Source organism: Pezoporus wallicus, unplaced genomic scaffold, assembly GCF_028554395.1.
Source record: "Pezoporus wallicus isolate ANWC-B61680 ecotype Strahan unplaced genomic scaffold, APGP_CSIRO_Pwel_v1 contig_13057, whole genome shotgun sequence".
NCBI classification, from domain to species: Eukaryota; Metazoa; Chordata; class Aves; order Psittaciformes; family Psittacidae; genus Pezoporus; species Pezoporus wallicus.
This window is the reverse complement of record NW_026640978.1, coordinates 182,291-192,987: the sequence shown is the minus strand read 5'-3', so window position 1 is coordinate 192,987 and position 10,697 is coordinate 182,291. Positions and strand designations below refer to the sequence as shown.

Below are 10,697 nucleotides of genomic sequence, written 5' to 3'. Positions count from 1 at the left end.
AAAAAAGAGGAAAAAAAAAGCAGAAAAAAAAGAAGATAAAAGCAAAAAAAAAAAGCTACCTCAAGGTATGACGTTACCTCAGCAATGGATGTTTTTGGTGTTTTGTGTTTTTTGGGTTGTTTTTGTTTTTTTCCTTGAGTTTAGTTTTTTCTTTGGGGCTTGCTGATATTTTATATAAAAGTCGTGAATAGTCTTGAATATTTTATTTTTTTAATGAAAACCAGAGAAGTTGGAGAATTTCTTCTGAGCCAGGAGTTACGCGCAGGTAAACCCAGGTGGGACGAGCTCTATGGAGAACGCCAGCAATTTCATAGTGGAAAAGATGGCAGCAGCTTCTTCGTTACGTTTCTGGCCTTTTCATGCCGTGTCAGGAGTGTCGGCACGACACAAGGGCTGTCACATGTCGCGACTCTTCGAGACCTTGGATAAATCACAGCCACCAACTCTTTTTCGATTGGAAAAAACTTAATTTCTTTTTCTTTTTTTTTTTTTAACAAATTCCAGTGAGAAAATCCCACCAAAAACCTGCCACTGCCTGCGAAAGGCCTTTTCTCAAGCCACCTCCAGCGCGAAATCAAAGTACGAAAGAGCTTTGGGATCAGAACTCTTCCACTCCCGGGATGCAAGGATGGACTCCTAGGGCAGCATTGACTATGCAAAGTGGGGTACAAGGGGTTTGCTGGTATCGAAACCACACCAGCTCAGGCAATTTTTATACAAACACTTGGAAGCCATATATATATATATCTATATATTTATATATCTTTATATATATATCCCAGAACCCAGCCGAATCGGCCTCCTGGGTTGCCACGGAGGCAGCGTCGAAACCATCTTCTCCACTATGATGCTGTTAAGTATTTGACAGAGATTTGCCTCCGTTTTACCGAGGATTAAATGATTTTTAAAAAGGAAAAGAAAAAAAAAAGGAAAAAAAAAAAAGAGGAAAAAGAAATATAAAAGAACGGGAGCCACGTTTTTAATATGGATGCATGGAGGAGAGGAAAGATGGATCCGATCCTGAGGACCGATGGGCTTGAGCTTCTCTGCCTGCTCTAAAAGGTTCCCAGGATTGGTTTATTGGGTTTTTAAAGTCCCATCTTGCTGGTTTTCACCTGCAAGTAAACGGCCCTTGTTGAATGGGGGTTAAATATAAAGGGTTTATAATGGATCAAGTGCTGCCATCCTCATCCCAGCACCCGCACCTCTCCCATTGAGAGGCTTGGGGTGGGAGCGGAGTGTGGGATCCAGCCCAGCTCCCGTAGGGAGGCTCTGACCCTTTTCTTTATTGGTTTTTCCCATAAATTTGGGCTCAAAAGAGCAAAATTCAGGTTTGGCAGCACCCTGGCAGCAGCTCCTGCCCCTTGATGTGATGGGAGAGGGGCTTCCATGGGGAAACCTCATTGGTTTCTCTGTTTTTTAGGAAACCTGGCATTTCTCCTGGGAAAAACAGTTTTATTGTTTGAAATCTGTGGCTCTCCACTTCCTTTTTTTTTTTCCTTTTTCCTTAAATTCCAGCCTTGCACAGACCAGTGTATTCAGACTGCGGGATGGGAATTGTCTTTCCAACAGCAAGCGTTTCGGGTAACTGCTTCAAGCTGTATCATTGATAAGGAAAATATCACAAAACCCCAACAAAACACCCCAAATCCCACTCCTGAGCACCCCCAGTCCTGTCGATCTGCTTGTTGCAGTGAGAAGATGACCTAAAAACCTGATGATTCAGGGAAAACTTGGATGCTTTTCCCACCCTTTTCCCACCCCCAAGCCGGTCCCGGTGCTGTAATATAGGAGTGATTGGTGCTGATTTCCAGGGGGAAAAGCTCTTTGTTTTCCTTAGGGAAATTATTTATATATAAAGTGATTTGCAGTAAGGAGGATGCTTCCAAGCTTCTCCCATCTTTCTCTGGAGCCAAGCTGAGCTGGGAAGAGCAAAAGTGGGATAAACCGCTGGCACAGCTGGATGAGATGGGTGGCAGGAGACTCAAGCGAGCCCCAGATCATGCATGGAGCGAATAAGCAGGAAAAAATAATGGGAGCAAACCCCAAAAGCAAGCAGGAAGGGTCCCTGGTCGCACGGCAGCTCCTTTAGCTGCTGTGTTCGGGAATAAGAGGTAATTGAGGGGGAATTTCCACATGGAGCGGTGAGCGGTGCCGGCGGCTCCTCCCTGCCTCGTTTTTATCACAGCAGAAATAATCTGGTTTTAACCTCATTTTCATTGCCATTATTTTTCTTCCCCATGAGCAAGGAGCAGTCCCAGCCCTTGCCCCGTCCTGGGGTGCATGGGGGGGTCCTGAAACATCCTTCTCCATGGGGGAATGGGGATGCAGAGCTTTTAAGTGGCTATAGGGAGCCTCTGGGCAGGGTTGGGAACAGGGTTGGAAAGGAAACCAAGTGCTTCTCTGTGCCTCAGTTTCCCCCCTGGGGGTGATGCTGCTCTCCTACCTCATAGGGCTGGTGTGAGGATGGGCCAGTTTATGCCTTGGAAGCACTTGGTGCTTACCGGTGCTGTGTCCTGCACAAAGCATCGCTGGAGCGAGCCACCACCATGTGATGGAGACACTTGGATTTAGGGGTTCACCTCACTTTAATGCTCTTGGAGGCTTCTTTTGCCTGCAGCTGGAGACAAAGAGAGGAAAAGGAACAGGAGAATCCCCAAATCCAACGTTTCTCTGCCAAGCTCTAAACGCTTTCTTAGGCGTTAAGAGCATCCTTGGGCTTGGCAGCGCTGCCTGGACCATGCTGCCTCCCTACAGCCTGACCTGGCTGATGTGTGGGGAAGGGTTTGATAGAGGAAAATCCATTGTAAATATTGGAAAGAAACTGCCTGAAAGCTTTGTTTTCTGTTTCTGGGCTTTAGGTTTGGGGTTTGGTTTCATTGCATTAGCGCAGAACGAGTGGGAGCAAGGAGTGAATCAGTGCCAGAGAGAAAAACCTTTGCGAAGCTCCTGCTGTTGGGAATGGTTTCTGGGCTCTGGAAAAGCAAAGATCAGAAACGCAGGCTTGCTCTAAGGCAGCTGAAGACTTCTTTAAGTTAAGTTCTTACTGGTGTATGTCTTCCCTCCCTGCCCCTGCCTCCACACAACATAGGCTTTGATAGGTTTGGAACTGTCTTATTTGGGGAGAATTTAGGTTATGAGGTTGGTTTTTTTTCTTTCTGCTTTTGGTTTTCTTTTGGTCGTTTTTAATTCCTTTTATTTTCTGTTGTAGCTTATTTTGGTTTCATTTGGATGGAATCGGTGTGATCCTGTGAAATGTGTATGCTCCCGAGGGCACGGCCGTATTTCAGCATCCTCCTGATGCGCTGGGCTCGAGCTGTGTGCTGTGCCGAGTCTTTCCCAGTCAAAGGGCTGGATGTGGCTATGGGTTTGCTCTGGGAGCAGCAGGAATTAGCAGTGCTTGAGGTCGGGAGGCTTCGATCTGCTGGTTGGAGGTGCATGGCCATGGGCCGGGTACCTGGTGCTTGGCAATAACTGTTCAAGGCCAGAATGGACTTGGGTTGCCTGATGGTTGGGGAGGAGAGAGATGCGTCCCCGTTTGGTTGAATCAGCTTTTCTCCTTGTTTCTGTTTGTGTTTTGATTTTAATTTCATGTCTTTTTGTTAACTCATTGGTGATGGGGGAGGAGATGCAGAGCGGAGCAAAACCAGCCCAAGGCTCTGAAATCAGGAGTTTTAGTACAGAGACCGTGCAGGTGCTGCGAGCTGGAAACACACACGTACAAACTACCTCAGAGCTGATGGGAGGCCCCGAGGGAAGGACGGGGGGTCCCTCATTGCCCCTGTGGCAGGATCTGCCCTCCAGCACCCCCGAGCTCAGCAGAGACCCTCCTGGCTGGTGGGGAGGCAGTTTTGGTGTCCTGGCTGTTAGGGAGAGCTGTGTGGTGGAAGAGGAGAGCGGATGAGGAAGGCTCTGCAGGATGCTGGGATGTGGCGTGGGACTGTGGCTGAGTTGGACCCCTTGAAAAATCAACCCTGGGTTGACTTGGGCGTGAGGTTGATCCCTGCTGCTTTACTGTGCATTACAGGATTCCTTAGTTGTCTAAATACCTCTGATTGGTGGTGGTGGGGTGCTCTGCTGGACCACAGCAGCGGGGTGCTCTGCTGGACCACAGCAGCGGGATGCTCTGCTGGACCACAGCAGCGGGGTGCTCTGCTGGACCACAGCAGCGGGGTGCTCTGCTGGACCACAGCAGCGGGATGCTCTGCTGGACCACAGCAGCGGGATGCTCTGCTGGACCACAGCAGCGGGGTGCTCTGCTGGACCACAGCAGCGGGGTGCTCTGCTGGACCACAGCAGCGGGGTGCTCTGCTGGACCACCGCAGCAGCCTGTCCGCACTCATGTGGCAGAGCAGTGGCTTACGAAGTGTAGAAAGCATTTGGGTGCTGCAGATCATCACGAGCTGACACCGAAAGGCATTATTTTTGCTTTAACCACCCCCAGTTTAGTTAATAATTTCAGCCCCAGGAGTCAATGTACAACAGGACTGAAGCCATTTGGTTTTGGACCAGTTTGGGAAGTGGGCTTGGTAAAGCAGCACCAAATCCAATGGGAAAGAGTTTGCTGATGTTTTGGAGTGGGGAAGGGCTGATCCGGAGCATGGCTCCGGCAGGACGGGAGGCAGGGAATGGCACTGGGCTTGCCAGGCTCTCCCATCGCTGTTGGCAGATCATCCTGGGAAATCATTAGGATTGACTGGAATCAGGGCAGGAAGCAGTCCTTCACATGCCTGTACTCGGTGTGAGTGCGCGCTACCCAGCGGTAAATCATGTCAGTTCGTTCAGAGCGCATCTGGATTCATCTCGGGATCAAATTCCTTGACTTCAGGAGGAAAACTTGTCCCAAACCCATGCCCCCCCCCATGCCACTGCCACCTCCTGTGGCCCAACTGGTTTTAGGGTGGCTCCCGAGGCAGCCTGAGCTATTCCTGAGAGCCCCAAGGGGCCGGTGCCCGTGGAGCCCCAAAGCTTCACCTCACATCAAACCTGGGGGGCACAACCTTATATATAACCAATTCATTTTTGTTTTATCTACCTCTTAGCGACAATAGATGGAAACCTAGGTAGTGGCAACTCCACAGGCTGTAGTTTAGGGGAAAAAAATAAAAAACAAGCAAAAAAAAAAAAAAGAATAACTACTCTCTTTTTCCAAAGAAAAATGTTCTTTAAGAATAGAATTTATGGGCTTTCTTTTTCACTTGAAAGTGGTCGTTAGTTGTAAAAGCTCCAGACCTCGGCAGTCCAAAATGTTGGGTTGTGACTGATGTTCTTCTGAATGCTCAATCTTCCATGACCTCCTTTTTTCCTTTAGAACGTGGCTACTTCCTTCTTCCACAGCAGTACTTCCATAGCAGTGCCCCTCCATCCTCCCCGCTTCCCCAGCCCGCTCCAAGCCTGGCTTTTGCTCTTGGAATCGCAGGCAAGAGGATGGTTTTCCTTTTCCCAGTGGCTTGGTGGGGTTGGTGGCAGCGTGAGGCGGGGATCGAGCTGCACTGGGGGTGCTGCATCACTGGGAGCACCCATTCCTCATCCACCGGCCGGGTGCACCCAAAGGTGCTGCTCCTCCCGGCAGCCGCCCCAATGCAACTTGAGGCTATTCCGAAGCTCAGTTGTGCTTTCCTGTGTTGACAATTGGTTTTTCCTCTTTTCAGCTGATTTCTTTTCTCCCCTTCCCTCTCCTCCTTTCCTCCTCTCGTCCGTGTTCTTGCCTTGTCCCCTCACGTGAGGCAGTTTGTTGGCTTGGATGTGGAGTTGGGGTTTTGGATGGACGTGGGCTCCGTTGCTCTTCCAGCGAGGTTGTTTTTTCTCCTTGGTTTGGTTTCTTTTTTTTTGCCACAAACCGCTTCACTCCACTGTTTCATTGAAAAATAAAGAGGAAAAAAAGACAAATGAGCAAAAAAAAAAAGCCTCCACAAAGTGTTTGTGTGCGTTTGTATGGGGGTAGGGGGTGGGGAAGAGGAAATAAAGGGGGGAATAGAGGATTACGGGAGGAAATGGGAAGTAGAGGAATAAAGGAGGGCTAGAGGAAAAACAGAGATTAAAGGGGGGATGGAGGACAAATAGAGGAAATGAATGGAGGGAAATAGGGGAAAACAGAGAAAGGGGAGATGGGAAGGAAAGGCGAAATAAAGGGGAAAATGGAGGAAAAGAAAGGGGGAATGCAGAGGAAAGGAGAAATATGGAGGGAAAAAGGGGGAATAGGGAAAAATTGATAAAGGGGGAAATGGAGAGGAAGAGGGGGGAATAGAAAACAAAGATAAATAGAGGGGAAATGGGGAAAATAAAGAGGGAATAGAGGAAAACTACAGGAGAAATAGAGGAAAACCCAAACAAACGGGGCAAATCGGTGTTGAGGGTTGGGGATAACTGAGCGCAGGTGGCTCGGAGGCATCCCAGAGGATGCTCCGAACTGTGTCCTTAGTGCCGGTAGCACTCAAACGGGGCCGGTATGGTGATTTAACGGGGTTTTAAGGACTAATTGATAGCGTTTCCTATCCGGGAGGTGCGGATGCGTCCTGGATATGCAGCAGCCTCCGGACCCGCTCCCGGGCGGCTCAAGGGCACCGAGAGCGACCGATCGGTCGCTCTCGGTGCCCTTGAGCCACTCGGGAGGGGGTCCGGAGGCTGCCCGCAGCGGGGAACTGGCGCTGCCGGTACCGGAGAGGGAAGGCAGGGATAGGAAACAGGATCCCATCGCCGCAACAGCGGGATAACGGGAGCGAGCATCCCGGCGGCGTCGGGCACCGGGGTACAGTGAGTGCGCAGGGATACCCACGCTACGCAGCGGTCCCATGGTGTAATGGTTAGCACTCTGGACTTTGAATCCAGCGATCCGAGTTCAAATCTCGGTGGGACCTCGCGTTCTTTTTGCCTCTCTCCGCCGCCGTTCCGGTAACGCAACGGAGGCGGACGTGAAGCGGGGCGGGAGGGCAAACGGGAGGCAACCGGGAGCGCCCGCGAAGAAAAGCCTCTTCCTTGGGTCAGTCCCTGCCAGGGAACCCCCATCCTGGGGCGTTGCTGGGGCTGAAGGGGTCCCGTAGGCGGTGCCGAGCAGGGCTGGCCATGGATGGGACCAAGCCGTGGCCCAGCAGGCAGGAAAACGCAGCTCCAGGTGGGGTTGACAGCGGCTTCCCTTCAAGCACAGCACTGAAATGAGGGCCAGGCCCCTCTCCGTGTGCTCCTGGCGCCTCAGCACCGTGGTCCCCCCGCACCCTTCCCAACAGGTACTGGCTGCACCACCGCCCCTTGCCGCGCATCGGATGAACGAGGTTGGCTCCTGCCCCGAGGTTGCAGCCTTTGTCTTTGCTGGGCCTGACTCTGCCGTGGGCTGTGTGGAGCTGAGCGGGTCTGGGCTCTGAGGACGGCTGTGCTGTCAGAGGTGGGCTGGCAGGAGGCAGAAGTGGGACAGGACCTGAGGGGCCCTCAGAAACGAGAAGGGCTGCAAATAAAAAGAGCTGAAATAATAAGATTGGGCAAGTTTTGGAGTGTTTTCCCCAAAGATCGTACGTAGCTGTGATGGGTTAGGAAAAGAAAACCCCAAAACTTCCCCGAAGCATCACCCTCCCGAGCACAGAAGCTGGCTCGTTTCTATCAAGCAGGGGATGAGATTTGCCCTTGGGAGCAGGGGGATCCTAGCCTGGCGCTGCTACCTGAGGGCTCGGTGAGTCCTGCCCTGCTTGCTCCCAGGAGCTGCTGCACCCAGCCTGCCCCACGTCACCCCCATCGCGGCTGGGACACGGTGGGATGGGGCCCGCAGCCCCGCTGCCCCTCTCTGGGGCCTGGTGGTGGCAGCAGCAGGGAGCTGATGGGAAGCAGGGGCAGTGCTCAGAGCCCATGGGCGCAGGCAGGACCTGGCCTTGCGTTCCCGTGGCTGCCGGGGGGGTTCCAGGGGAGGAAGCGAGAGTGAGCGGTGGGGTCTGACCTCGGAGCATGGGAATTACCCCTCCTGTGCCTGAGGCACGGGGAGGAGCTGACTCGGGCACGGCTCTGCTGCAGCAAGCGGGGCTCAGCTCCGGACCTGGGCTGCTTGAGCCCAGCGCCGTGGTTTCGGTAGAGCCCAGGGTGCTGCTGCCTGCTCCGAATGCAGAAGTTTTGCCTGCAGGAAGCCGAGGGCAGCTGAGCTGTGGGAGCACGAGAGCCGGCGCCGTGCTGGCTGCTGAACCTCATCTCCGTGCCACTGGGGTAAGGGGGGGGTTCTTCTTTGCTTTGCTGCTCTTGCTGGCCCTGAGGTGCGCTACGCTTGGGTTCCGGACTCCCCGGTGCCGAGGGCAGACTACAGGGAAAGCAGGGTTGGACAGTCTTGGCTTGCACACGGGAGCGTCCCTGTGCCCCGCGGTGACAGCAGCAGTGGGGTCAGCTTATTGTGCAGCCACCCTTCTCCTTAAAGGGGTTCTTGTCCTCGGGGACTCCTTTCAGCAGCGGGTCCTCTCCTGCCATGGACTCGATGTACTCCTTGAGCTCTTTGCCGGTCTTGGAGATCTGCCAAGGAAGGAGACATTCCGTGGGCGTTACGGGACCAAATCCTCACGGCAGAGCTGCCTGCAAACCCGTTTGTGCAGCCAGGAGAGGGGAACCGTGCCCATGAGCATCCCACCCAGCGTGGGGTGTGCTCGGGAGCATCCCCACGGTGCTGGGGGCACCCCTTGGGCTGTAAGGACACGGGGCTAAGCCCGATGGGGGCTGTTTGCCTTGAGGGGAGGTGTGAGTGCCCGTGCTGCTGCCTGTTGGAGGTTTAATTGCAGGGGTTGCGGCTCCTCTCCCTTGCAGCACAGTCAGGGAACTGCCCCGGTGTGTTTTGGTTCAGGACTCACCATCTGCCTCTCGTTCTTCACCTCCTTCTTCAGCTGATCCAGCTCCATCTTCAGCAGCTCCTTCTCTGTCATGTCCTGAGCCATTCTGCCCTGTAAGCACGGGGAAGAGCTCATTAGGGTACAGCTGGGCTTCTCCTAAGGCGCATCAGGAGCATTGCTTGAGCCCTGCTGATGCTGCAAACACCTCTGATGTCTCAGCTCCTTCCATGGTGAGAGCTGGGCTGGTGCTAAAGGAAAACCTTTGTAAGGTGTTAAAGGCAGGAGGCACCTTTCAAAGCCCTTCTTGTATCGTCCTGTAACCAGGTTGCCATTGCCTTGGTGTCGGCAGGCACAGGGTGACTGATGCAGTTGGGCAGCAGAGGAGGACCCAGCCTGGTTTCTGAAGAGCTCTTTGCTACCACAAGCTTTCAGGTGACCGCTTGAGTGGGGCTGAGCCTGGAAAAAGGCTTCTGCCTTTGGGCTGTCAGAGCAGGAGCCTCCTAAGAGAACCTGGATGCCAGGTTTGGAAAGCAGACCTTCCTGGTCCGTGCTTCCCCCCCCAGTAATGCTGATTCTGGCCCCTTCCTTGCTCTGAACTTGCCTGTTTGCGCCCAGAGGCGTTGCTGGCTGCTCCTGGAAAATTTTGGGGCCATGGGGATTGGAAGAGCCCGCCCGAGGGCTGTGTGAGATCCCTGCACAAGCGGCCCTGCCCTGGGATCTGTTCCCACCTTAGCACTGGGCTTTAAACCCGGTGTGTCCCAGACCCTCTTGGCTTTCTGTGCCTGCTCCTGGCCGCTCCTCTCCCCATCCATGCCCCAGGAGGTGCACGTAGCAGAGCCTAAGGAGCCAAGAGCCACGGCAGAGCCGTGCTGCTGGCCTAAAGCAGGGGGACCCCACGCTGCGATGTGTGCCTGGGGGAAGCAGAGTCACTCACCTCTGGGGACGAGGTGCTGCCCCTCTCAGCAGTGGAGATGCTCAGAGACCCATCCAAGGGGAGATGCCGTTGGCTGCGGTCTTGGTCTCCTGCTCCAGGCTTGAGGACTCCTTCAGCAATGCAGAAGGGTGCTGGGGAGCAGATGTCTTTGGTCCTAAAGCTGATAATAGACTCAGGAGAATAAGCTGGTCAGGTGTTGGGCATTAGCCTCAAAGCCCAGGGTAATCAGTGGTGGGGCTGTGGGGAGGGTGAGGGTGGAAGCCTTTGACCCCCTGCCATGGGTGTCTGTGCCATAGAATCCCAGCATCCCAGCCTGGTTTGGGTTGGGAGGGCCCTTGAAGCTCACCCAGCTCCAACCCCTGCCACAGGCAGGGACCCCTTCCACTGGAGCAGCTTGCTCCAAGCCCCTGTGTCCAACCTGGCCTTGAACACTGCCAGGGATGGGGCCTCCTGCCCCGTGTCCTGCCCTGGCTGGGGCACAGGGAATGGGAGCAGCTTTCCCTGAGTTGAGAAGGGGAGGAAGAGGAGAGGAGCCGGGGCCAGGGGACCTCGCTGGGGGCCGGGAGCAGCTCTGGGTCCTCCAGAGTGTGAGGAGCCGGAGGAAATCCATCATTTCCCTCGTCCCTGTGCTGGTGGGGCCACAGGCTCAGGAAGGGCCGAGCCCTGGCGTGGGCTTTGCTCCTGTCTGGCGGGTGCAGAGGCGCTGGGGCTGAGGACAGAGCAGGGGAGGCCCCGAGGAAGCACCTGCGGGAGGAGAGGGATTTCCAGGCACCAGGGAAGTGGGAATTTCCTGCCTGGCCTCTCCCGAGGGATGTGAGCTGTGAGCAGCACATCCCTGCGTGCCCGGGTGGTGCTGAGCGGGGCTTTGCCTGCATCTCCTGCCTGGCTGGTAGAGGCGAAGGGAAGGGGCATGGCCCTGCCTGGCTGAGCCCCGCACCAGCACCAGCAGCAGCAGCAGCAGCAGCGCATGGACC

At 54.3% G+C, this 10,697-nt stretch overlaps 2 protein-coding genes and 1 non-coding gene across 4 annotated transcripts in view; 1 reads left to right on the top strand and 2 right to left on the bottom strand.

Moving 5' to 3' along the window:
* Window positions 1-10,697, bottom strand: part of SNF8 (SNF8 subunit of ESCRT-II) — a 70,432-nt gene that overhangs the window by 45,754 nt on the left and 13,981 nt on the right. The gene's annotated exons all lie outside the window — the stretch shown is intronic.
* Window positions 6,786-6,857, top strand: TRNAQ-UUG (transfer RNA glutamine (anticodon UUG)). Its single transcript has one exon. It is a non-coding gene; the product is annotated as a tRNA-Gln (tRNA).
* GNGT2 (G protein subunit gamma transducin 2) lies at window positions 7,992-9,972 on the bottom strand. Its single transcript, XM_057421441.1, has 3 exons — window positions 9,724-9,972; window positions 8,811-8,900; window positions 7,992-8,478 (listed from the first exon to the last, which is right to left on the bottom strand). Exons 2-3 carry the CDS (start codon window positions 8,892-8,894, stop codon window positions 8,353-8,355), a joined length of 210 nt encoding a protein of 69 aa, XP_057277424.1. The 5' UTR covers window positions 8,895-8,900; window positions 9,724-9,972; the 3' UTR covers window positions 7,992-8,352.